At 46.8% G+C, this 27,755-nt stretch overlaps 1 protein-coding gene across 2 annotated transcripts in view; it reads right to left on the reverse strand.

Moving 5' to 3' along the window:
• Positions 1 to 879: 879 nt before the first annotated feature.
• LOC125740813 (cadherin-20-like) overlaps positions 880 to 27,755 on the reverse strand; it is a 47,796-nt gene continuing 20,920 nt past the window's right edge. The window contains exons 2-13 of one of the 2 annotated variants that reach the window (XM_049012474.1): positions 23,220 to 23,322; positions 17,964 to 18,287; positions 15,439 to 15,733; positions 14,205 to 14,324; positions 13,048 to 13,215; positions 11,492 to 11,679; positions 9,936 to 10,189; positions 7,003 to 7,139; positions 6,115 to 6,236; positions 5,386 to 5,503; positions 4,084 to 4,335; positions 880 to 2,800 (exon numbers count right to left, since the gene is read on the reverse strand). In XM_049012474.1, the coding sequence (XP_048868431.1) occupies positions 2,304 to 2,800; positions 4,084 to 4,335; positions 5,386 to 5,503; positions 6,115 to 6,236; positions 7,003 to 7,139; positions 9,936 to 10,189; positions 11,492 to 11,679; positions 13,048 to 13,215; positions 14,205 to 14,324; positions 15,439 to 15,733; positions 17,964 to 18,188 (2,376 nt within the window). In that variant the 5' untranslated portion in view covers positions 18,189 to 18,287; positions 23,220 to 23,322 and the 3' untranslated portion in view covers positions 880 to 2,303. The remainder of the gene's footprint in view (positions 2,801 to 4,083; positions 4,336 to 5,385; positions 5,504 to 6,114; positions 6,237 to 7,002; positions 7,140 to 9,935; positions 10,190 to 11,491; positions 11,680 to 13,047; positions 13,216 to 14,204; positions 14,325 to 15,438; positions 15,734 to 17,963; positions 18,288 to 23,219; positions 23,323 to 27,755) is intronic. The other variant, XM_049012473.1, reaches the window with a different exon arrangement.

Consider the following 27,755-nt stretch of genomic DNA (forward strand, 5'->3'; position numbering starts at 1 on the left):
AAAACCCCCGGCCTCAAAACAAACTTTGTCGTGCAAATTGCGTCGCAACGGTAAGACGAAATTGAAGCACAGTTGCATGCTGAGGCACTTTGCTGAGGGCCTGAGTGCAAGATGTTGTTTTGAAGCAGCCGGCTCTGCAATTGGCTCACAATTCACCTCCTCATTTTAGCAACAGGGCTATAACTTTAGAGAAAATTTGACAAGAATGGCCTTTGACGTCCCTTCCTGAATAAACTGCCTTTGTCGGTCTGCTTGATTCCATTTTGTCTGGGTCCGTGTTACGGACGGGGCAGCATGACTGAATTTTGATGTTTTCTCATAAATAAACAGCAGGGCAGATAAGAATGTGAAAACAGATAGTACAACATCGACTCTTCGGGGGACTGCTAAAAAATTGTGGGTGATGTGGTTTGATTACAGTACCAACACTGTCTCCTCATAAGTCTGGATCAGGCTTCCTCTGGGTTTCCTGACAGTCCAAAGATACTGTGTTATAATGAGTTAATGGCTCTATATTTCCCTTGGTATATGTGTGTGTATGTGTATGAATGCACACAAAAAGTAGTGAACCATCCAGGGCGTATCCTGCCACTGACTCTCTGATTGGCTGAGGGAATTATTGATGGAACAGGGAGCCAACTAGGCACTGTAACCATTCTGTTGGGGGCGTGGCATCTATCCTGTTCCTAATAGCAGAAGTCGCACTGAAGATATCTACAGAAACAGCTGTAGCATTAAGCCAGGGTTGGAGGTAGGTCACCTGTTCTCATGTTATGAGAGTGATAGTAATTATATACTGATACAAATGTACAATGTACAGGACTGGAGGAAGGAATATATGTTTTATATAATAATTAACAAGAAGACAAATTTGTCGGATGTTTTTATTACCAAATATACAAAAACTATATACATTCAGATACACCTTGATAGCCTCAAGGCAGACTGGCTTCTGATAGGTCTCACACGTTGAAGTCCTCACACTTTTGGCCATCCTCCCTGCAGGACAGCTCTGCTTTCCTCCCCGTTTGGAAGGTCCACAGAACGTTTGGCACTTCTGCAGATGGCCAGGCTCGGAGTCCGGTCCGAGCGGTACCCCGTGGTTCCGGTGGAACGGGACAGTTGCCAATGTAGGGCTGAGCAATGACAGCATGGCTATAGTCTAAGTAGCAGGCAGCCATTTTAAAAATGGAGGATTCTCAGAGACGCACGATTACCAAAATAAAAGCCCATTTTTTCACAGGAAGCTGTTACAGCTTCTATGGAGCATGACCTTCAGACACCTTGGCACGGTGAGTCAGCAGTTTTGAGAAACGGGACTTTTTTCCCATAATGATGTTGTTCCAGAATTACAGTGTCAGCCATGGAAGTCACTGGGAGTGTTTCTCAGTCACAACATGCCAACATCTGCACACAGCGGCCGATTGGATACAGGTCACCCAATGAAATGTGCTGTTTTTTGTTCTTACATTTTTCCCTACCTGTGCATCATCCAGACCAACCAAAAAAAAAAAAGACTGAAAAAGGTTTATGGAATACATTAAACATATCAACCATAAAATCCACGTGGGATTATGATCTGGGAACTTCCCGAATGTCTGGAAACATTCAGAATTTCTGGGGAATTTGTTCAAATACACATAAAAATGGAGTTACTATTAAAACACCAGTACGATAACCACGTTACATCATTAGGTTTTAAACGTCATGTTTGTTTTCCCACCCAAAGTTTTGCGTGTGAGTTCTCAGCCAATAATTTATATAAACTATATATACCACGCATGAATAAATAGATATACCTGTCCAGAACAGGTGTTTACTGGAGCCTGGGTGACTGACATTTTTCTAACAGAGACAAATACTGGATGATGGGCCTGCAGGTTGTCTAACATAAAACAGGATTCTCCCAAAATCCCATGCTCATTTCACGAGCACGGGATAAGCCAGTCTAGCTAGAAGTACTAAAAACACAAAGGGATGAGAGAGAATTCCACAGCATCCATGCTCTTCTCCATGGTATTCGCCATCAGAACTAGAGACTGCCCCCTACCGAATGAACCGCTCGCCTGATTTCCCGCTTCCCCCGTTCGCAAGAGGTTTGCGGGACTAAAAAGTCAAGAGGAGCAGGTTGTTTCTGACCTCCCTGACGGCCCTCTAAGGCCCATCCTGAATAGTCGGCCTCCTTTGTACTGGAGCACAATGGTATGTCTGCAGCAATGTGAATTTGAGAGCTCAAGAGGTCGGACGTCAGAGGTCAAAGATAAGAAGAGGGCACATCTTGCCAGGGGTTAAGGGGGGGGGAGCTACCAGAGTGGGCCGCTGGCCTCCAACGCTCCATACATCTCGGCCAGTTTCCGGAACCGGGGCCCCCAGTCACTGAGATAGTCATAATCGTGGTCGCCATTGGAGGTGGCAGACTGCAGCGAGCTGAGCGAATCGGCTACTGAGCCCTCCCCCTCGTAGGCGTATGTCTGGAGCGAGTCATAGGGGGGCGCACAGGGGTCCAGGTCGGCCTCAAACAGCTTGGCCAGCACATATCCATGCACGCCGCCGCCGGACACTGGTACTTGCGGCACGTGCCGCGACAGGCTCTCGATCTCGGGCACCATGTCCTGCCGGATCCGGCCCAGGTGCGCCTCCCGCGGGTTCCACATGGCGGCGATGTCGAAGGCCTCTGTGTCCTCCTCGCCGCCGCCCTCGTCGTCGTAGCGCACGATGTTCTCGTGCACGTTCTCCTCCTCGTCGCACAGGTATGGCTTCTTGCGGTGGCTCCGGAGAGACAGGACCAGCAGAGTCATCACTGGGGAGACATTGTGGGGGGAGGGATATATGGGTCAGGATTGTACTGGTAAACCTTGATATACAGCTTTGTGTTGCCCCCTCCTGTTCACACCCAAATATATGTGTATTCATATGACAGAATTTATTATTATCTAACCTATCACCATGCTATAATAATCATTATTCAAAAAACACATACTTATTAAAATGTATTATAGTCCGTTGTAATTAAGAGGCGTGTGTCACTTTAAGATGGGGTAGGAGCTAAGACATGTGACCGTGACATCATCCACTTCACTTGTGCCTTATTACCAATCCTATAAGTCTTGGCTGCCGCTGTTCCACCCAGGCCCAGAACGCTGCAGTCTTGACACCCTGCGCAGATCCCTTTTCTTTTCGTTTTTCTGTTCCCCTCAATTTGTCGAGCCCATTGTTCCCACTACACTTCCGCCATCCCCACGTCACGTAGCTTCCTTCCCCCTGCAGCTCATCTCATGGTTTTGTGTGTGACATGCTGACAAGATCTGTCAGCGCCAATCTACCAGCTCTCGTGCTCGGAGGAGCCTCGATACACGTTACATCACGCGGACTGTGCCCCGGGCCCCGCTGTGTAGCAAACCCGTTGCAAGGAACACATAGCAATTGGTCCTGCTGCTTTTAACACGGAAATAGCTGTTGTTGACGGTTACCCATGTGCTACCAAAATAATATCACTTTATAAGTAATCATAGAAGCCCCCCACTACTGTATCACCGGTGTTGTCATGACTACCCCCATCACAGTCACATAAACCACATGCATGATACTCTTCCAAGGTTGACAGCCCCGCAGGATGTACGGCAGAGCTATTAATTAAGCAGCTATTATCACTCAGTTTTAGTGTGTTAGGAAAGAGGCTTGTATATAATCAAAAAATTCAATAAACTATTTAAATTAATGAAATGTTAAATATAAAAGTTTAAAGTGTCCCTGGTATAGACAGGAAACACATGACGTAATAATATTACGCTCATAGGTTTTGTAGTGGTACTATAACTCTGGATATTGTAGTCATAGTACTAATACAACGGTATTACAGTAGAACTACTTCCATTGGTATTGTAGCATAAGTATTACTTAACACTATGGGTGTTACAGTAGCACTGCTATGTTGGGTTTTGTATTATTAGTACTAAAACTGGGGGTGTTGCAGTAGTACTGGAACACTGAGTATTGTGCTGCCACTAATACTACAGGAATTGATGCCAATTGGTGTCTCTGAGTATGGTTTTATGTATAATGGCAGTTTAGTGCGGCAGGTACCGAGGAGAACGAAGACGCAGGCCAGGATGGCGATGAGTGCTCCGCGGCTCAAGCTGGCAGGTAATGCGTAGGCCTCGGCGTTGCAGGAGATCACGGTGCCACCACCATCGCAGCTGCACACACGCACTGTCAGAGTACCGGTGCTGGTCTGTACCGGCTTCTGGCCATCAGAGATGAAGATGGGCAGCCGGTAGATGCTCTGGTCACGTTGGGAGAAGCCGCCGCGCCGCGTCAGGATCCAGGCTGAGTTATCTTAGGTTGGGGGGGGGGGGGGGGGTGGGAGAATAGAGGGAGCCAGTCTGTTAGTGAGCAGCCAGCTAGGCCAGCTGGCCAGCTGGGGGAGTTTTCCTTTGTAGTACGAGAGCACCATCCCGTTTGGGATCTGTCTCGGATTAGATGACACAGTTGCTAGTTCCAAAAACTGACAGCACACATCTGGGTTGGATGCCCAGGTACAGGCCGACCCGCAGTTCAACAGATGTGCGACTCTGTCATGAGAATGCCGGAGGCAGCTGGAAACATGCATATCCCCTACGTTCCTGGCTGGCCCGTAATCAAGGTTGTGATCTTCTGATTTTGCCGGTTGATTTTATCATTGAAAGACGCACATTGGCACTGAGATGAGAGCCAAAGCTATAGCTCAAAGGGAAGACTTGCATTGTCGAGGATCACACTTTCCAAAATTTGCATCCCACTTTAGTCATTTCCAATTCCGTATCAGGCTAAGTCATTTGCGTTGAAGGCAGCCTGTGTACCTCTTTGACACACTTCATTGCAATCGCTATCTTACAGGTCCCTAAAACCCGCTCCTGCAGTCAACCGAGATAATGCGGTGGGCTTAAATCCACCAGCAGCCAGCATGCTAACTCGGCTCTGTCAATTTATTGAAGGCCTGTTCTTAAATCCGAGCCACTTGTCTGAAACACAAGGCACAGCCTTTCCTGGCCAGGCTGCCTGAGACTGTGTGCAAGAAATGTTCACGTTACCCCATGCACTGTAACCGGGCTTCATTTGCAAACCGTCAGTGACTAAAACGTCATACTGAAAACACACATAGCTTGCAGATCAACAATTGCTTCATATTTATTCTGCAGTAATGTCAGGAGGATCAGACAAATTGAAAGCCTCAGTAACTTCACATACTGAAAAAACATCAATAGAGTCTAATTTAATACATATTTCAGTGGAGGTGAGCTTGAGATGGTTTAACCGAGGTCTCAAGTAACAGCTATATTTGATCATACTTGATCAATAGCCAGTCTGGGCTGGAGATGCTGCTCCTGCTCCAAGCAGCTTCCTTACCTTGGTTGTCCCGGAGTGTGAAGTTGGGGTTGTTGGCTGCCTCAGGTGCCAGGCTGTAGTAGAAATGCTGCCCTCCAAGTGGGTCATCAAGATCCACGGCTGTCACTGTCTGAACCAGCTGTGAACCAGCAAAGAAACACAAGAAAAATATGAGTAGTGAGAGATCTACAAATACCGTCTTGATAGATAATTGCCAAGTGTATGTAATTTAGTCAATATTGGTCACCGCATCAGCTGTCTGCTCCTTCTGTATCATGTGATTCCATGGCTGGACAACTCAGGGTGATGTAGTTTAATCTAGCTTCGAAATATGAAGTACTTTGGTCATATTGCTGGAGCGATGTGGAGTCCATCCGTGAAATTCGATTATTTTTACAGCAGACGCTCTTATCCGCAATGACGTTTGTAACTCACAGCCTTCTCCAGAGTGTCTTTCAGAGCAAGTGCTGAACAGCTTCGAGCCCTCGGATTACACTCGCAGTTCATTGATCGCTAAACCCACGTTAAGGCTATGTCTCGGACACAGTCCGCAGCTTGTATTTAGCTAGCACTTGTACCTAAGATCAGGTCACGTCAACTTACAATCAGTATACCTGGATGTTTTACTGGAGCAATCAGCTTAAGTACCTCATTCAATAGCAAAACAGTCGAGCCCCCAGCAGAGATGAGTATTTTAGCTACTATACTACCGGCTGCTAGCCAAAATGATCCCAACGGAGATTACAGTACCTGCCCAGCTTTTGCGTTCTCGCAGACGAAAGCTTCGTAGTATTGCGCTAGCTGGGGGGGGTTGTCATTGACGTCCAGCACCTTCACCGTGACTGACACGCTGCCGATTTGAGAGGGATTATCTGCAAGGGGAGAGGATATGAGCTCAGTACAAATCTGTGTAAATGAAGTCTGGGGTGAATCGCTCATTGGACTCCCATGAGGCTTGTGGGATTTGTGGGCCGTGTGTGTCACATTTTGGCATTTGCTGCGCCCCTGCGGTGCAGTCAGGTGCCCCTTCGGCAGCCCCATTACTCATCATAATCAACAACAATTTTCATGCCTTAATCAACTGCGTAATTGTGAAATAAGTCGCACATAAGTGGTGGTATTAACTGATGCAGGGTCCTTCCATCAATCAATTAATTAGAGGAAGATGCAATCAATTCTCCCACTGACTCCAGGTAACGCTGAAAGCTAGAAAAGACCCTTCTCAGCTTGAATAGCTGCTGTTGTCTTTTTTTCATTTTAAAATGCTGACATGCGGTATTAAGATTGTGTATTGATTTAAAAGGCAATCTAGGGGCTCTACAAGTGTACCTGGCATGTGTTTGTTTTCTTGCTGTGATATAGAACAGAATGTTCAAAGCACAGCGCCGCTACAAGAATATTAGATGGGCAAGTATCATACTATAGCACTAATTAACTCATGTACAATATGGATAACATTAGATGTAGAAGCTTCAGCAAAATTATGAGACACTGTGTCTTAGCTAAGGTGTTGGGTTTATCAGCAGAATCAGGAAACCGGAGTGTAGATTCCCAGCAGGTGTTAATTACCATTCTAGCCTAGGTTTGAGTGCCTTTCTAGTTGGCTACATGTTGAGGAATCTGTAGCGCATGACTCACTCATCTCCATTGCCAGCACGGTGACGTTGTGCCAGGCGACTTCCTCTCGATCCAGTGGCCTCACGGTCATCAGTGCTCCGGATGTGATGTCAATGTAGAAGTACTTCCCAGGGTCACTGGTCTTCTCGATGGAGTACCTGACCAGCCAACGTGGGTGAAGAAGAGGAAGACGGATGTTGGTACGTTAGTGCCGATCTATCAGACGAGTAGCAGGAGGGTTTCTTTACGTTCTGCCGTTGATGCACAGGTTTTGCGTTGAGCGAAGGGCCCTGCCAGTGAGCAGATGTGGAACTGCAAGGTTTTCCAAGATTCAGTTTGACATGATAGGATATGAGCCGTTCACGTTGGGCTCAGGAGACTTATCTGCCAGAGGAGGGATGTTTCTTGCACAGACCCACTAGAGTCGGGCTATTAGCCTGAAAAATGATTCAGTTTTCCAGCCTTATAGATCTAACATAAATTGCACTACACCCATGGAAAGTTGATTGTAAGGCAAGACAGATCCCCGGCAGTCTATTGAGGTTTCATTTCCCTTTTCTTTGTACGCATCAAGAATGACTGGCTCATTGCTCACCACCTCCCTGTCGGGGCTGATATCAGGCTGGTTTTCTGTCAGAAAAAGCCCCTGTGCTTACAGCTTCTGTGTTTGCCAAGGGGGGGGGGGGGGGGGGGCAGGAACTGTTGGTGTTGTAAACCAAAAGAAATTCCCCCAAAGTACATCTGCACTGTTCTTCCACGAATGAATAGTCAAATTTGTGTGTGTGTGTATGACAATATGTGTAATTTATCAAATCAATGGGACTTGTGGAGAAGAGAGGTAGGGGGCTGAGGGTGGCTATTAATGGTAGGTCTTGCGAGACTTGATGCTGCTGTTTCTTGTCCATCATGTAATTACATCCAACGTGCCTTTTCGTCCCAGGCAAACGAAGGCTGCATTTCCTCCCCGATCAGCATACTCATGACTGGCTGTGATAAAGACCCGGCATACCGACTGCGAAAGCTTTGTCTCTCGTTACAGAAGCGGTGGGGGTTGTCTGCAAGCACCTCGCTATTACATGATATTGGATGATCGTTTAAAATGGCCATTCCGCAACTGCAGCTTCAGCTAATCCCCCAAGTGCGCAGTCCCTGAGCTGTCCTGTAATTACCAACCTGAGATGGGCGATCTTTTGAAGATCACATGGACAAGCTAACGGAGGAAATTCTCTGGGATGGTGATAATCATGAAGAGAGAAACATGCCGGATGCCACAGCAACCCCCAGTGCCCTAATGGCACCAGTGTGGTTTCCACAGCAGCACCAGTAGGTGTCCCGAAGGCAGCAGTGGGCGGTGTAGCAGCAGACATCCGAGGATTATCCTATCCCCGATCGTCTGCTCGTGCCTGACCCTTCCTCCAGGGTGATTCTGAATGTGAGGAGCCCTGCAGCCGGGGAGGGTGGGAGGGAGACAGCTGTCTGGCAGATCAGCCGTTCCCCCAGAGGCCCCCTCCGCTGCCCGGTGCCCTGCTTCTCCTCTCCAAGGAGACCCTTGATTGTCAGGCAGCAGCAATGGACTCTGCCCTATGGCACACGCTAGGTCAGTTGTCCCGTTTTACATTTTCAGGCTCCAAACGCGTCCTCTGATGCGCAGACTGTCTCATTCAGAAGCCTACAATGGCATTTCTTTCACTATAGACTCAAATCCTCAGCAGACTCTGCTCTGATAATTTTCTCCACAGATTTCTGCGGCGCTTGACTCTATCAGGAATGCTGCCTCTTAATCCTCCACAGCAGCCACAGCACTGGCCAATGCCCATCACCCTATTTGCGGGTCTTGATTCCAGCTTTTGGGTCTTCCTAGCTAATCCTTATCAAGCTCGGCTGATGGATTCTGGCCCCAGGCTTCTGGTACACTGGATAAGGGACATCGTCCTTGAAAGGGACCCTACAGATCACGGGGAACGGGGCAAAACTGACTCCTCTTTGTCTGGGCTTGTACACAAGCTGCTGCTTTTAGCCCAAGACCCCGCCCCGGGTGAAGGGAATAAGCTGCCTAAATTTACAGAAGGAATCAACGAATAAACATGTTTATGAGACAAATGCGGGGAATATGAACAACTGACACCGACGGGCTCTTGGCTGCTATCAGGGTGAGGAGAGATTGGCGGGAGGTAGGGATTCATGCGTGGAAACAGCACGCGGATTTAACGGAGCCGAACGGGCCCTTAATTAAAAATGCAGTGAATTCCCGCAGAGGGGAGCGGGTTGTGTTTGGCTTCACGGCCCGGGAAGCTTATGCTCGCCACAACTGTCGCACATTTGCTGACCTCAGAACGGATAGATGATAGGCCTGCACAAACATATGTGACAATTCTGCCACCTACTGACAGAGAATTTGTATAACTAGTGATCTAAAAATGAAGAATATAGCAGAGAAATGGTCAGAGGCACAAAAAAACATTGACATTGTTTTGATTTTGGTTATGAAAAAGGAAATACGTGTCTTTGGGCCATGGGAAGAAATTAAAGGGCAAAGTATGTAAACTGCACACACAAGCATGCGGTCAGAATCAAACCCATGACCCCAGAGGTGTTAGGCAACAGCGCCACCTGCTGAGTGTTTTTATTTACTGATTAAATTGCTATTCAAACGTTTTTTTTCACAGGGCTCCTCCATAGGGCTGATATATTTGTCCTGATCCGCTCCCCAGTGTAATTAAAAAAACTTTTGGTTTAATTTGTTCGCATCATATAATGTATAAAGGTATATTTAAAAAAATATTTTCGAAATAGGTCTCAAATCCTCAAATATTGTTCTCTTTGTTCCCCTGGCCTGCATCCTCCATGCAATCCCTTCTATCCCCACAAGGGGGCTATTAAATTGGATCCGATATTAAATTCCATTTTACCCTATATTTGTCTGCAGCATCCCTCTGAGTGCTACTACACCTCACCTTATGGAGTTATTGGCTGCATCGGGGTCCCGGGCATAGGCCATCTTGAGCACGGTGCCCACCTCGGCGTCCTCGGGCACCTCCACGAAGTAGGTGGGGGCATCGAAGAGCGGGGGCTCGTCCACATCCTCCACACTGACGTGCACGATGGTGACGTCGCTAAAGGGCCCCAGACTCAGGAAGCGCGGGTCCAGCTGTGTGTTGGCGCCCTCTACCTTCAGAGTGTGGCTGCGCTTGGTCTCAAAGTCCAGCCGCTGTTGGGGGGGTGGGGGGAATGAAATATCACCTCAGTTTCATGGACCCCAAACTCTATTCATGAAATATCACCTCAGATTCGTCAGAATTTGCAATCAGTAATTATGAAATTACAATGCAAATCTGTCCTGTCTGTCGCTTTACAGATTTTCTCGATTGCTTTGGCATATTACTCAAATGACAATTAACATTTGCAAAACAGTCAGCGTAATCCCCACACCGTAATGTCACTTCTGCACAGCAGAACATCATTTCTCACTGCTTCACACAAATTTTCAAATGTTTTAGTGCATATATGTAAATAGTTTTGTACAAATGTCATCCTCTGGCATGATTTTCAGTTGTTTTGGTCTTGTTGGTCATAATAGATTATGTAGTTTCCCACTGTAATAATTTTACACCCGAAATATATATTATGTGATCACTGTATTAGCCACCACAAGTAAAACAGTTGAGCCTTCAAAATTATTTTAAGATATATTCCATATTTTGCAGTGATATGTCATTATTATGTTTTTGGTTCCCATGGTGCATGATTTTGTTGTTATTTTCTTGTTCTTGTGTTGCCATTTTGCTATTTTTGTGTTGTAAAAAGCTGGGTGGCTTTTTGTTTGCTATTGTACCGTGTCTTGAGATCTCACATGTAGTGCATGCGAGTGCGTTCTCTTGCCAGTGAACTTTATATACTTTACTGTAGAGTTTTGCAATGTTATAACAGGTGTCTCTGAAGGAAAAAGTAACAATTTGCTAATGAAAAATGATCAGCCAGTGACAATGAAAAAGTGAGAACCGACTATCATTCCGAATTATGGAGCATACTTACACCGACATTTTGACAGTATATCTAAGAATTTTGATGCTCATGGTTAAACTGATGCAGATTGCATTTTGGTGGCACTGAATAATTCATTGAGGAATTATTTATTTTTGATGCTTGAGTTAATTGTTTGGGTTACAGGCTTTTGCAGCTAAACCATAGTGTGTTGTATGCATGAACTGTTTTGAGAAATGCTCTTATACTCTTGAGAATTGAAAGTAATTTTCATGAAATGTGCCAAAGCAATTGAGAAAAGCCGTATTAACAAACCAACATACAAACAAACTTCCTGAAGGATTGAATAACTTTAAATAAGCTCTGCGCTGCTATTTCACAGCTGTCTGTCGCCCAGGAAGCGTGTGATCGACAGCTTGGGTTCCGGTGATCTGGTCTGTCATCCCCCAGTTACCCCCTTGACGCCTTCTTGAGCTCTGGCAACCCCGTGTATTGACCCTCAGCTGACCCCCTGCTGCCCCCCACCCACCTTTTTGACGGTAATGATGCCAAACTGGTTGGTAGGGTCAGTGCTAATGTGAAAGCAGTCCCGGCCGTCCCCGTCGATGATGGCGTATTTCACGGCCGCGTTGATGCCCTCATCGCGGTCCTTGGCTCTGATCCGGCCCACCACCGACCCGACTGGTGCCGACTCTGGGACACTCATCTGATACAGTCCTGGACCACAAAGACACGGATGTAAACTGCTTAGGTGGAATGACGCAACATCAACTAAACTGCTAGACTGTACACTTACAGATTTTCTCCATTGCTTCGACACATTTCTTAACCAAGAATTAACATTCGCAAAACAGCAAGTGTAATCTCCACCCTCATCATGTCACTTCATACAGCAGGACATCGTTCTCATTGCTTTACATACATTTCTAAATGTTTTAGTACATGTTGAATATGCAGCTGGTTTTATATCATTTTCATCATTTGGCGCAGTTTTCAGTTGCTTTACTCCTGTTGGTCAAACTAGATTATGTAATTTCCCACTGTAATAATTATATGCCCAAAAGTATTTATGTAGGTATCCGATCATCATGTTATACCACATAAAATACAATTAACTAGGCTTTCAAAATGATTTTAAAATACAGATATTTCATGTATTGCAGTGATCGCCATTGTTGCGTTTTTGGTTCCCACAGTACAGTTCCTGTATGGCCATTTTTCTGTGTGACTTTTGCTTACTAATGTCTTGAGACCTGAAGAAGTTACATGTGCATGCGAGTGCTTTATCTTGCCAGTGAACTTTACATACTGTCATGTAGAGCCTTGCAATATGGAAACTGGTGCCTTTGACATGAATAAGTATTAGTTTGCTAAAGAAAAATAATCAGACATTGACAATGAGAAATTGGGAACCAGCTCTGGAGCATACTGAGAATATATCTAAGCATTTTGACTCTCATGGTTAAAACACTACTGATTGGATTTTGGTGGCACTCACTAATTCATTGGTGCAATTATTTGCTTTTGAGACGTGAGTTAATTGTTTTGGGTAAGTTACAGGGTTTTGCTATATGCATGAACTGTTTAGAGAAATGCCTTTTTGCTCCTGACAATGTTAAGCACGTTTCACAAAATGTACCAAAGCAATCAGGAAAAACTGTATTGTCGTGACATTGTTTATAGGTCACTTCTTTACCACATGGTGGCGCCGTTGGCCAGCGAATCGCATAAAGATCATCAGCTTTTCGTTCAAGAATTGAGCTTGACGTGCGCAATAAACAGTGGGTTCCACTATGTAATGAAAATCCTGTTTTACATATCCTGCTGCTAAACACTAACACAAAAAAACAGATCAGTACATTTAGTTTACGTTTAGCACCTTTCTTCATTGACTTATAATACTGTAGCTGAAATACGAAGATGAGAAATACTACATATAATAATAATTATAAAAGAAATGTCAGAGCATGAGAAGTGTGTATTGTTTCTGAGTTTTATGTATACAGAAACCTTGCAATGTTTATATAATACAGTGATAACTGCATTACAGTGTGTTACAGTGGTAGGGTTAGGGGTAGTACTGACTCTGAGTGAACCTTGGCGGGTTGTCGTTGACGTCGCTCAGGGTTATGTTGACGGTGGTGGTGCCTGCCAGCCCCCCCAGCTGGCCCCCCATGTCCTTGGCCTGGATGACGATCTGGTAGTCCTCACGGACCTCCCGGTCCATGTCTGGCAGAGAGACACGCACAATGCCTGGGGAAGAGGATCAGATTGGTCAGCTCCGTCTGTCATTGGTTTGTTTTTTTTTGCCAGTCAGTCTTGTCAGTTTTTAACTTAAGAGCAGATGTTTAACTTGTGGGTTTCAGATGAAACAAATCAGCACTTTCTGGCATCAGAAAGACGTCAGCTGAAAAGAAAAATGTTCGTTCACTTTGACCCGGTAACAGAAACAGAGGGAACAAAGATGGTCCCCTGCCACCGATCAACAAGGACGTGACACCATGTGATCATATTGTGGTCACAGCTGCCTGTCATTTGTCTTTGGTGAGAGTGGGATGCCGTGTGTCTGCCTGCCCACACGCCAGCTCGGTCTGGTACTCTTGGCTGCATAAACTGGCTATAGCTGATCCAAATGGGCCTCGGCTCAATGGAATGAAATAAACAGGAGAATCTCATGGTATGCTGGGGGGGGGGGGAGGGGGGTTCCTTCAGAGCAACAAAACCTCATTTGCTTCACTAGTGCAGTTCACTTCCACCGAAAGAAATGGGACTGACGGGTTTGCCCCCATCTCCGTAAGATCCTGAAATAGTCCGGACCTCCTCACTCACTCGTCATTGGTCTTTGCTAAACCAAAAAAAAAAAAATGCCTGCCTGAGTAAATTAATTTATTGTTTCCTGACAGGTGAAGAAAGTTCATATCGCTCCCTATTTGATGTTATAAACATCAATCATTGTGCAGCTTTTTCATAATACTACGTAAACATCTAGGGTTTTTTATTTAAATAAGATGTACTGTAGGGAAGTTATGATGAATATGGTTAGCAGGGGTGGTTCTGTTGCAGGATGATGTCATTTGTGGGCATGTATTAGGGTATGATGATGTCATTTGTGGGCATGTATTAGGGTATGATGATGTCATTTGTCATTGTGTATAAGGATATGATGTAATACTTTTGTGGGGTTGCAGTTGCAGTCTTGGGGGGGGAGGTGTTATCGCTCATTTTGGGTACCTGCCCCCCACCTGTTTGTGGTTCCACAGAGAAGTAGGGCTGTCCCTGCAGGATGCTGTACACCACCCTAGCACTGTTCCCGTAGGTGGGGTCGTCTGCGTCAGTCGCCGTCAGCTGGATCACAGAGGTACCTGGGGGGAACGGGGGCAGGATTAAAGCTTAGAATGAAGCAGGACACAGGTGGACGATCAGAGGAGATCAGATCATTCTTCTGAGCTGAGACTGACTGGCATAAGAAAGCAATGGACGGACAGAGGCAGAGAGAATGATCCAGAAAAAGTCCCCTGTCCTACCATCTGTAGCCATCAGATAAAGAGTGCTTTCATACCACAGGAACTTTTTTCTGGAACCAGAACCTTTTTCCAGAACAGAACTTTGGTCATGTTCACATTGCAGGCCTGATTGTAGTTCCTCAGAGGTAGTTCCAGTATCTACTCCAGACAAGGTACTTTTCGTTTGAACATGAACTACCAGGGAGGTGCTTACAGTGATAGCTTGCTGATTGGTCGACCACAAGCACCGGCGCTAACTTGGAAGTAATGTGGAAGTGCAGGGAAAAGAGATATAATGAGCGGAGCAAAAATGAAGCAGATGGAATAATTTTCGTACCTCAAGTACATTAAATGAGTTCATTTTTTTTTGCTTACATCTCAAAATTTCTGCATTGGGAAATTTGATTGCTAACCAATATACTTTTGTCAGCGGTAAAACTTACCAGCGCGGAATAACGTTACACCGTTTTTTATTCTGTGAAACTGAAAGATCGATCTGCTGGTCAGATTTAATAAAGAAATATATATATGTCGCGTGTCGTATGAATAAAATATAAATTAAAGGGTGTGTCCCTTTTTGATTGTAATTGCCCTCCCCCCATAACTAATAAATGTGACCCATCACCACAAAATGAGTCTTATGGTCGCAGTTCTACCAGTGCGACTTTAAGACTCATTTCGTAGTGACGGGTCACAAATAACTAACAAAATGACTTCTTCATTCTCCATGTAGTTTTGAATTATGTGTGAAGTTTAACCTCTGAGCTTCTTGCCTCTCCCATGCTTATTTAGCATAAAAGTTCCAGTTTTGCTGTGCAGTGTAATTAGACCAGCAGTACTAAAAGTTCCTGGTCCAGACAGCCCAGAAAGTTGTAAACCGGGACCTGGCTCTCGAATTTCAGTGTGAAAGCGCCTAAATATCTTCCGATAACACACACTCAGACACACACTGAGCCGTAGCCCAAGATCTCACCAATTTCGGACATCTCCGGCACGGTGGCCTGGTAAGGCCCATCCTGGAATTTGGGCTCATTGTCGTTGATGTCCTGGATCTTGACGATGAACTCAGACTCGGGTTCCAGGGGGCGGCCCGTTTGCCTCTGCAGGGCCTGGGCCCGCAGCACATACTGGGCCTTGACTTCCCGGTCCAGCCGCTGCACGGCGTGGATATCACCAGTGACGTCGTCGATGGTGAACACGGTACCTGCCCCCTCGCCTGACAGGATGTACTTGATAGAGCCGTCGCCCCTGTCCATGTCCGAGTGGAGCTGGGGAGGGTAAAGAATGAATTTTGGACTGTCCTGAACTTAAAGGTTAAAGGTGATCCTTCAGGACTGTGATCAAGGCCAAAATCTCCATAAATGGACCAAAACCTAGAAACATATCTACTCTGACTGTCTGACAGACAGACCAAATACTTTAATCCCAGAGGGAAAATTAAGACTTTTCAGGGATCTTCTAAGGCTGTGACAATCTACTCCTCCGTCAGGTCAACTTGCAATTCCGCTTGAAATCTCCCAGCTTGTGGGCTCGAAGCCCCAGGTGCACGTACCGCAATTGCTTTCCCTTTCGCCTGGAGGGGATTTCCCGTTAACGAGGGCTCCTCTGCCCCCAGTGAAACGAGGTCAGGCGAAGGCATCAATTAAACACCAGGCTGTCATGGGCAACTGGCGGCGGGTAACGGCGAGCGTCACGCTCCGGTGGCATGCGCCCCAGTCGCCCCTGGTGACGGTTCCCGTGGTGATGCATGAAAGGGGGCACCGCAGAAAGCTGAGACACTGTATTTTTACGGCGCATCGCTCGGGTGATTATTTTTTCAGCCACACTCACGTCCCCCCCACCCTCTGATGCATCTGGGGGCCCGATCTGGCATTCTGCTCCGCTTCTCTCAGGCGCTGCGTAAACTGGAGCTGCCCCCCCCCCCATCTCCTTTCAGCTTGCACCAAGGGATTCAAATGCCTAGAATACTAAACTCCCGCGGCTCCTTTTCGTAAAATGCCCCGGGTACAGCACAGTTATATCATTTTTCTGCACAGACAGGAGCACTGCACAAACAGCAGAAGCTACTGCCTTTTCCTCGCAACGCTTACGGTGATACGCACGTGACACTCATCTTTTGTCTCGTTCAGGGGATGCTCCGGGGAGCTGGGTTTGGGATCGACGCAGCATCACACAAGCCTGGCTGCACACCAGTTCCCATTCAGATTAAATAGTTAGCTCAAAGGTACAACAGAAATGACCCCTTCATGGGACCGGTGCAAACTGAGCGACCTGCAGCCTGCTGAGGCTGGGAGCGAGGATGCCTTCTACTGGAGATTATTGTCAATTACATAAATATTGATTGCCTTTAAGATGGAAGAGCATTTAACTCTATAGTTGAGAAGAATAAGAATGTCTGGTAAGTGGAACGGGGAACTTCAGGGATACCTTGGTGCTTGTCTAACAGATTTGAATGGTTGAAGCTTTCCCAGTAAAAAGGAACAGGAACTGTGGACACTTGACCATGGGGTGGATTTGTCATGGGTGACGGGTTCAAGAAACTCGTCTTGATGGTTGGAGTCTCTCAGGACACCGTGCGAAGACTGCAGGGAATTTTCTAGTTTATTAATATGCTCGGGAGTCAACTGTCACCTTTCACAGTCTGATAAATACAGCACCTTGGTGAAATGTTTATGGTCTCATAATCACCGTTTATGTGTCATACCTGTTTAGAAGCCCCATGGTCAATATTATGGTTAATATTACAGGATTATTAATTTTCTGCTGGGCTGTCAGGAGACACCTCTGTTCTGTGAACTTCTCAGAGAGCCTGTAGATAGGTGCTGTCCTGCAGAAGGTGGAGGCTGAGCTCCGGCAGATGGAGAGTCGTCTGAGGGACAGTTTGGTGCGTGGTGGAGATACTGGTCATGGAGTGAAACCACCAGCAGAACAGCCTCCCAGTCCACCAAAGGTCTCTTGATTATTTACCGCCTTATAGGTTTTTTGATGGACAGCAAGGGTCTGGACTCTGTGCCCGTGATCAGAGGGTCACCATTCGCCTGGTGTAGTGATGTCACCGTACGGCCCTTGAGTGAGGCTCTTAAGCCTCAGTCGCTCTAGGGACTGGCTGAGCCGCTGCTACACTCTGATCCTCACTATTACGTCTCTTTGGACAAAAGGGCCAGTTAAATAAGTGTGATGTGAGGCTCAGAATGTTAGGCCTCTATGCTTATGACTGGAAGGTTGTCTGTTTGAATCCCAGGGTCGATAGAGTGATTTCACAACTGGGTCCTGAGCAAGGTCCTTATCCCCCAATTGCCTCAGGCACTGGCTGACCGTGTTTTCTCAAAAAGGCATTTTGCTATGGATAAATACATTCTTCAAAGACCTTAATCTTCTAAATATATAGGACGCTATAGATCTTACAGCTGGACGCACTTCAGAGGAGCGCCTTTCTGATTGGACGACCAGCAGAGCCACTGCTGGCCCCATATTCCCCAGCCCTCGGTCACAGCGTACCTTTCCGATGTATAGAGGCTCCAGGCCAGTGTACTCCTCCAGGACGAAGAACTGATTCCACACCCAGCCCCTCTTCACGCGTCGGAGTGTCTCCTCTACTCCATCGCCGGGGTCCTGCTCTTCGGACCATGATGGCGGGACGGTCATCGCCAGGACGAGCGTGCTGAGGACGCCCAGGCTGACGGAGAACATGGTGCTGACGCTGAGCCGAGCAAGTGGCCGCATAGAGAGTCGGCACCCGTTTATCCAAAGGTCACGCGTTTGGCTGGCCGTGAAATCCACAGAAGGCAGTCCACTCCTGGTCCTTCTTGATCTGCTGTCGTCCTGTAGGAGAGAACAGTGGAGTCTTACTCAGATGTCTGTTTCAAAGCAAACAAGCAATTAATAAAAATCCATCCATCCATCCATCCATCCATCCATCCATTCTCCAAGCACTTATCTGACACAGGATGGATGGGTTGGACAAGAGGACAGACCCGCTCACACACAGTGTCAGTCAAAGCCCACGTGGTGCTTTTTTTTCACTGCTAGTGCCTCCCCTCCCCCCGTTCCAGACAAAGTGAAATCAGCTTGCTAAGTCTGTGCCCCCTCAGAAGATAGCACCCTAGGTGACTGCCTTTGTCGCCCAATGGGTTGCCAGGCACTGTTCACATGCTACGGACAGGTACGTTAACTCAGCTGTGGGCTGTGGGAGGAAGACAGAGTACCTGCTGAAAATGCACATGGAACATGGAGAACATGCAAACTCCACAGCCAGACGGCCGTGGCGGGATTCAACCCAGGCAATCAGTTAACCAGCTTGCTTCCATGTCTTTGACCATCCAGTCACCTCCTGCTCTGGAAACTGGAGAGTATATATGACAGGTGTTAAATCTGGGACCTGCAGCCAGACTGAAGCTTCGTAAAAACGTGCCGCATGGCCTCCTGCATTTTTTGCATCATAAACCGGCAGACGTAAATTATTGCATATAAACGCACAGCTAAAGTTGGGTATGGACATCTCTGCTAGTTTTACAGCGATACCTTTCAGTTAAGGGCGGTGCCTCCAGAATTATCAGTCAAAACTGAAATCTGCCGCCTTTTAGTAACATCCCAGCATCAATGTCTTTCAGATCCCCGCGGATGGTGACGCGGGGCACTGAGGATCCCTGGTGGGCGGATTTGGACCCCTGTCCTCACACCTGCACCGCCCACCGATATCTGGGCATCCTCAGACTCTTACCGTTGGAGGAGGTGTGATGTTCTGGAAGCACCGTCCCCCCCCCCCCCCCCCATACCCCATACTCAGCCCTGCATAGCCTTGGGGGGGCCCTGTGTGAGGCATAACAGTAATCCATCTGTCTGCATGTTTCACAGACTCCTTTACTGGCTGCCCCCCCCAAACCCCCGTAATCAACCGCTCATTAAAAGGCTACCTTTGTGCTTCTCTTTATAAAGTATAAATATATCTATCTGGCAGATGACTTTCTGAAAAACAACTTACAGCTCAGTGCCAGTAATCAGAAAAAGTGCAGTAATCAGAAAAATCCACACCAGAAAAAAACTAATCGTTAGCTTCATGTATTGAAATGCACTGGAATTTTACACTGTGTATTTATGAATATTAGAGTACTAGCTGTTCAGTGCCACTTCACAGTTCAGTTAGTTGCAGCTGAATGATATTATTATTATTATTATTATTATTAATAATAACAATAATAATAATAATAATAATAATAATTACTTTGAAAGACAAGCAATGTCAGGAATGAAAAATATGTCACAAAATCCTTCAGACATATAAATAAAACCAGAAAATAATACATAATGATAGAAATAGAGAAAGGAACTAGAAGAGAATTGCACCCACTTTGGACAACTGTGATTATACATGCTGGCCATCAACATGAACGCACCTGGGATTCCAGACCAGCCCTAAGGGGCCCAGGGCTCTGGCCACAACCCCTGACTTTTGCTCACTTTTCGCTTGATTTCCTGCCTACAGGTGTGGTGCCGCCATAATGACGGCAAACTGCTCTTTACTGGGCTCGCACCGACCACCACTGGAGGCCTGCATGATGTCATCTTTGTCCTCTGTCCTTAACAGCCCGTAAAAATGGCCACATTTATTGCCGGCAGGAGGAGGTAAAAGAATAGGCGTGGTTGCGGTTGGGCAGGGGGGCTGGGGGCATGCCATTATATACTTTTTTGTTCCCAAGAAGCCAGAAGTTCTGTTTTGTGGGGCATTGTGGGGGTGCTGAGCCTCAGTCTATCGTCAGCGGGCAGAGACAAAGCCGGGGGCAGAGCCGGAGGTGAGGGAGGTCTGGAAGGCGCACCCCAACAAAGTGGAGGAGCGCCGACCCATGCCGCCCCCTCCCTTTCAGATCATTCAAGTGGACCTTTGTCATTATGAAGTCAAATTAGCTCCCAGCCATCTTGCCTACCTCTTTAAAGAGCCCCCCTCCCCATCTCCAAATCTTCCACCCCACCAGGCACAGCCTTCTGAAAAGGGTCACGGCTCTCCCCCCTTACACCCACTCCCCTATGCTTCCATCTTGTCCTGTATAATGAGGTGACACCCCACATAATTGTGTTGTTGGAAAGAGTCTGGAAAAGCAGGCAGTAGTTTTTAAAAGCAGATTTTTTAAAAGATGGACGTTTTTTTTTGTAACAGGGTGGTTTTAAATTCAGAGAAAGTGTCTCCTCTAATGGTGGGGAAAGTTTCAGGAGATATAAATGTTTACTCTTCCTGCTTTCTCTTCCGGAAGACGTTCATGTTTATGCTCCCCTCTTCTTTCAAAGTTTCAGAAGAGCAGATACAAATATTTATGCTTCCCTCTTTCTCTTCCAAAGTTCCGGAACATGTAAATGTTCATGCTTCCATCTCTCTCATCCACATCCAAAGTTTTGGAAGATATAAATGTTTTCCCCTCTCTCTTCCAAAATCTATGCGGAATATGGGCGCAAAAAGAATCCTACAATCTTCTTAACTATCTTCTTAACAAGACGCTAAAGTAGACGGGAATCTGGGAGGCTTTCAGAATTCTGACTCCCAAGTTGGGCACGCCATAGAGCTTACGCCACGGCCAATTTGTAAAACACAATCGATTCGGCACGGTGGATGAGGGTGGCACTGCGATGATGGGCTTCCTTTTGACCCCCCACATGGAGAGCCCCCGCCATGTTCTCATGTCCTGGAGATTTTCCAGTCAGTGGGCACCAAAGCACTCTTTTGGCCTCTCGGAGTTGCATGTGAGATTCCTCCCACCCCAGGAGTAATGGCGCTGAGTGGTCGTGTCCACCTACGCCCAAGTCTTTGCAGCCAAATTCACTTCTTGTGGCTGCAGCATCTGCTTCTTTATCTGCCTCTGAGAAGCTGAAAACCGGTCAGAGGAAATCCCCCACTGAGGTGTAGGGGGACAGACCCCTGGGATGGTAGCATGATTTTTAATAGCCAGCTGACTGATACAATTAACAAGGCACTGAAAATGGCTGGTCATTGGCTCAGTATTCTTGGATGAGGGCTCATGTTCTGAAGGCCATGGGTTCAAATCCCATGGCTTCTTAGCTACCTCTGCATGGATGTCACTTTGGGCAAAATCATCTTTTAAATAAGTAACCAAAACTGAACCTTTCTTCTCAAACCACAAGCTACGCTGCATGCTTGTGAAAGCTGGGCCACCGCCCCCAGCTCCACCCCCCCCCCCCCTCACAAAACAAACAGCAGGCTTCATTTATAATACAGGTATGTAGGGATGTTTGTCCTTGACTTTGTCCATCCCTCGAAAGATGCCCGCATTTCAAACACCCCCTTCAAACGGAGAGGTTGAGGTAGAAGGGGTCACACCCCCAAACGTGAAGCATGTGTGAACCTACTGGGCAGAGGTGGGGTGAGTTATAGACAGTACATTAGCATAGAGACCTAAGGCTGCGTCAACCAAGTTCATCTGAAGCAGGGATTTGCCGTACAAACAGCAGGTGGCGGCTTCAGAGGTCTGAATACCGATTTTCTCTGATCTGAATACCAATTTCCTTCTAGAAACCTCACTCATCTACCACACTCTATAAAGAGGAGAGGAACTATAATACCCGGCAAAAGTTTGGACACACCAATCCACTTACAAAGGAGAGTGAAATAGTGTCGCATCACTTGACCTGGGCACCTGACCTAAATCCAGTAGAGATGGTTTTGGAGGAGGTTGACGAGAGAGTGAAGGAAAAGCGGCCATTGAGAGCTCAGCAGACATGTGGGACCTCCTTCAGGACAGCTGGAAAAGCATCACAGGAGGCCACCTCGTGAAACTGGTATGGAGGAGATAGCCGGGTCAGTCAGTACCTGGAGCAACTGGGGTTAAGGGCCTCGCTCGACACATGCCCTAGGCGTTCCTCTATGGCCAGAAGTACCAGAATCTTCTAGAACGGCCCCGGGGACGCCTGCTCTCATTTCTCATAGCACGGTGCATGGCTCCGCCTCACTTTCGGCATCGCTAATCACCGGCCGTGACACGGATAATGGCTCGGATGTCTCCCTGCCCCTTTTTCCGGAATTCTTGTCAATCTCTCGCCCTATTTTCCACTCCAATTTAAAAGATAGGAGACAGCTTAATGGTTTGGAGTGGATGGGGTGGTGGTGTGGGGGCAGGGGGGGGGGGGATGTCGTCTGGTTGAAAAATTAAACCCTTGACTGTGACTGCAGAATGAGGCCTGAATGTTAAACCAAATCCCTAATAGCAGAGTAATACTTTTAGCGCGGCGCGGTTTAGCAGCAGACAGACCGGATGTGTGCGGCATTAATTACGCTTTCCACGGAGCATCCAATCACCATTACGAGGCTTTCCCCCTTCTGCCGTTTCCCCAGCGTTAAAAGCCATGGCCAGATTTTATGAGCAAAAAAGCAAAAAGGCGAGACCTCAGATGAAACGACTGAGTGTAAACAAAGACGTCACACCTGTTGGGCTTTGGGCGGGAAGGTAGGACCAAAGAAGCCGTTGACAGGCCCCCGTTTAGTCAGAGAACCTCCAGCTGAAGTAGAAGTTGCCCTGTTACATCATGCATACATATCAAAAACCTTCCTAGGATCCCCTGAGCAAAAGCTCTTTAAAATTCTACTGCTTACCTGCCTCCTCTCTTCCGCCCTCATTGTCTCCTCCTGACAGCTTTCCTTTCTACTCTTTCTCCGCGCTCGCTAAATCCCACCACCGAGCCCGTAAAAACTTCCGAGGATGGCTTACGAATCCCCCCACCCCCCACCTCCCCCAGCACCCATTGCCGACTCACCGAACTCGTCCCTGCAAAGTCACCTTGAGCGCCTCTTACACGTGTTGAGCTCCCCCGTCCGCTCAAAGTTTCATCTTGGCTCTCTCTCCGTCAGGGAGAAATACTTCATGGGCGGAGGGAGAGATTCAAGGATTGTGGGAGGTGAGGGGGAGAGAGAGAGAGAGAGAGAGGGGGAGAGAGAGAGAGAGGCGGACCTCAGTAACCCCTCAGCACTGTCATAATCCTCAGTCTGGTCGAGGGAATCAATGGCATCAATCCAGGGAACTGGTAGAGGGTTTTGGGGACCTTGGGGGGGCGGGTCTCACTATAGAGGCCACCAAACTCTTCTCGAGGGTCTTTGAGAGTGATGTGAGGGTCTTTGTGTGTCTACAAGTGCAGCATGGTGGGCTGTTAGGAGAGGTGGGGGGTGTACTTCTTTAACAGTTAAAGCCATACGGGGCACAAACCTTTCCCAACCCCCCCCCCCCCCCGCCCCCCCACCAGTTTCTGCATATCGTAACCCAAGAGTGTGTGACATCACCACCAGCAGTAATGAAAATATTGGATGCTCTGCTGCCCAAGTGGTTTCTTCTTTGTTGGTGCCCAAAAAAAAAAACGAGTGATAAAGTGGTACGTTAGCGGGGTGTCACCCGTCAGTCTCCCATGCGAGTGTAGATCAAAGAAATAAAACCTTGAAAATCAGGTTGGGAAAGGAATCTGGGCTAAAATAATACATAAAGAGAGCGTGTCTGGGAAACAGATTTGCCGCTACTCAGTGCCCAAAAGGACCCTCTGTGCAGAGGCGTCCATGCCCATGCCTCATTAAAATACTTCTGGTCTAAAATTCAAATCCACTCTTAAATTGGCTCTTTATCGTACTTGGCACCCGTGTCTTGGGCCACAGAATCAGCCTCCCATGTGAAGGTAACAGATGTGGAGAGTAAGCAAACAAGACAAAAAGCTCACAAAATAAAAGACCGGGAGCGTTGCACTATCTCAGAGTTCGTCTGATCTGAAAATAAATGAGTTTTTTTTTCTCTCCCTCTTTTTCTTCCTTGCAGTGTATCACACGCGGGAGAAACTTCATTCCAGCCCGCTTTTGTGCCCTGTCACGTCATACACCTTGAGTTTTCCCTCCGACTAAATCTTTCCCTTTTGCAAACGTTTTGCTCTCTCTCCGCTACCTCCTTTGAAGCTACTTAATCTTCCTGACAGAGTAATTTAGTCTGTTGCACGGCACAGAAAATGCAAACCGGAGCTGGGCGACCAGATGGTCAAAAGGTACCAGCACCGATCAATTCCGTATATTTTCCCCTGTTCTTTTCACTGTCTCCCTTTCCCATTTGCCAGTCCATTCTCTTCCTCTTCTTCTCCCTCCTGACCTCTTTGTTCCGGCAGGGGGCCTGCCTGGTTACAGCCCTGGCCGATCTGTCAGCACACGCTTGGGTAGCACCCCAGAATGGCTAAGACCCCCCCCCCCTTTTGTCCTGGCTGCGTGGCTTTCCACATCGGTGCACAAACGTGGACGCCTCTCCTGGTCAGCAAGTCCAGGCCATAATTGCCAGAACAAATTGAACTGGGGGGGGTCTTATCGCAAAATGGGGGCATCCCTTTTATCGAGGGGAAGGAAGGTTCAAAAACAACAGCAGTAGAAGCGGCCCACAGTCACAGCGTAGAAATAGATTGGATACAGTTGATTTTGGACACAGCTAGTGAAATATGTTGCGTGTAATAAGCACATGTAATTCCGCCAATAAGTCCCGCCCACCATAATAGGCATCCAGTCACGGCTGTTCAGATGTGTGACTAAGTACTGGGCGTCCGATCTCATCCAAGCCTCGCGCTTTTCAACTTTGATTAATATTAACAAACAGTCAGGCCGCGAAACAGCTGCTTGCACTCAGATGCAGTCCTAGTCATACCACCCCTGAAAGGGGCTATGCGTATTTAGGAACAAACGCGTGTAAATAAGGACCGTTTTAGGAGGAACTATGATTTATCACTGTGTCATTTAAGGTGATTGTCCAATGCCGACAACACAGTAGCAAAAAAAAAAATCACCCTCATCGTTCATATAATACTGGAGTTTTATTCCACTTTGGTTAAGTATTTTCCATTTTTTATGGGAAGAGATTTCATTGCAAACAGTTTTTGAGAAAAAGGTATTATTTGTTTTTACGAATGGAGAGTGGGATTTTACATTAATGGCAGTACTTAAAACAGCTAGCTATTAAATCAAAGACTCCTGCCTGAATGTCATATTAATCACAAGAGACATAAATGCACAAAAAAAAATTGCATCTTAGCTTTCATATATATTGGCAATGGCATGCCTTCAGAAGATATAAAGAGCATAAGGATTTCAAGGGAAAATCTCCATAATAATTAATTCATCACCCAGGGTGGTTGGAGAATGATGTATAACAGTGATTCTCAAGGATGTGAAGTGGAAACTACACACTGTTTTCTATAAATAAAAAAAAATCAATTAGTTTTTCTTGTACATATTTGGGTTTGAATTATAAATCAAACTGCACAACCACTACAGCATACATCAGATGAGTCTACACAGGTGATAATTAGTCTATGGTGGATTTCCAGCACACACAAGTGAATCAAAACCTTCTCGTAGCTGAAATTTGATGCTAAGACCTACAGTTTGAGAGAGTCGTGGAAGTTTAGTTTGGGCTGACCGTGGATTCTGAGGCATCGGGATGCGGAGTGTGTACTCATAACACCCGGAAACATTCTGGTCTCCCAGGTGACCGGCATGGTAATGCTCGATGGAACTGGGCTTGACACTCCTGGCGAATTTGGCTGTGCCGCCACCACCGCCGCTAGGGAACAAACATGAAAGGAGGAGAGATTTCAGGAGAGGGCGGGTAAATCTCAGAGTCGCTCGAGATGAGAAGGGGCCGCTCCCTGTTTGCCGGAGATTTAACGTGGCACGACCGAAATCTCACAACAAAGTGATCCCGTATCTCTGTGGGGCGTGAAGGAAAACCTTTTCATCTGTCCCATACTACCAGGGGGAGACAAAGGGGAATTAAGTGAGGAAGGGTTTGTTTACATCAAGCATGTTTGTGAGCGTGCTATTGTGTGTTAGCCACTTCACCCATGTACGTGGAAGCGTGCGACAATATGTACTGCGTGCACTAGCTTATGTATGTGTTCGGGTAGGGAATTGTAGGGTTGCTTTTTCTTGCCAGAATAAGTAATGGTTCTGAGCAAAACTTGATGAAGTTTTGTAACTGATTAGGTTCCTGCTCATGGGATGGAAGGCAGCTTCCCAATTCCCTCAGTACCCCAGAACCCTTCTCAAATAGCAACCCCCCGACCCCAATGCCAGGATCTAATAGGTTACTGCTCCTCAAAGATAGGTGCTCAATAAATTGCTTTTGCGTACAAAAGTCGCTAAAGCAAGACTGATTTACCAGTATCCTGATTTATGCTTGTGATTATAAATATAATAGATTTGTTTACTACCAATTTTTAGGTCTCCAAGAATGGAAAAAGTCTGTAGAAAAATTATTGAAAAAAAGAGATAGTTACTGTGCACACAATAAATCCCGGTAGACTAATCCCCCGATGTGGATGTTATGGCTAACACCTCCCCATTTCTGGCTTGGGATGGGTGTTGTGCTGGAAGATTGATGGGCCTCGTTCGGGGGTCAGTCCTCATTCAAGTCCCCGCAGTCAATGGAATAACAATTTAAAATCAATATGCTCCGGAGCGTCGCCGGAGTCCCCAGAGGAAGGTCAGGATTTAGTCACGAAAAGCCGCTAGTGAAATCCGCTAATGAAGCCGTACGGTGTATTTCAATGGGGAAGAGTATTCCTGTTTATGCTACCACTAGATCATTGCTTCCCGTGAACCATGAGAAGGGTTTTACTTTGAGAGAAGGTGTGATAAATAATCCCTGAGTTTCAGGGAAATGAAAGCTTGAGCTTTCAGGAGGTCCACTGAGGGTGGCCTTAATTGTACCACTCGTGATGACTGTACACACGCTGGCTGCTCCTGAATCGCAGGAATGACCCGCTTTCAACCTGGGCTGATTGTTTGCGTAGAGTATCATCAGGTCAGTAAGCTCCTGAGGCTAAAGGAGAGATTTATCATGAAATGACAGGAGTCCAGAGAACAAGGTGGGGAAGCTATGCTTCAGGTAGACTGGGGCCAGAGAAGGTCTAGTCTGACTTCAAAAAGGCGAACGTTTCTGCCGTTTAAATTTATTAATTTTTTCTAAACAAATCAGAAGAAACACTTAGAAATGAAAAGCCTAGAGACTGCCGAGGATTTGGTAACAGAAAGACCCGGAGTCATTTCATTGCCTTGCGTAACCTGCATCCCCACACCCCTCTTCGGCCGCCGAGCTTATTCGAGCTCCCATTTGGAAGTCTGGGAACATCGGCAATGCTCTTTGATTCATTATTTCTCAAACCCCGGTACTACTCAGCTGAAAGATCTCGCCAACAGATGAGCGAGCGCTCATCCTTAGGAACCACTGGTGCGTCTCGGGCCACCTTTCAGTCCATATGGAAATGAGGCGAGATGGACAC

Source organism: Brienomyrus brachyistius, chromosome 4, assembly GCF_023856365.1.
Source record: "Brienomyrus brachyistius isolate T26 chromosome 4, BBRACH_0.4, whole genome shotgun sequence".
Lineage (NCBI taxonomy): Eukaryota > Metazoa > Chordata > Actinopteri > Osteoglossiformes > Mormyridae > Brienomyrus > Brienomyrus brachyistius.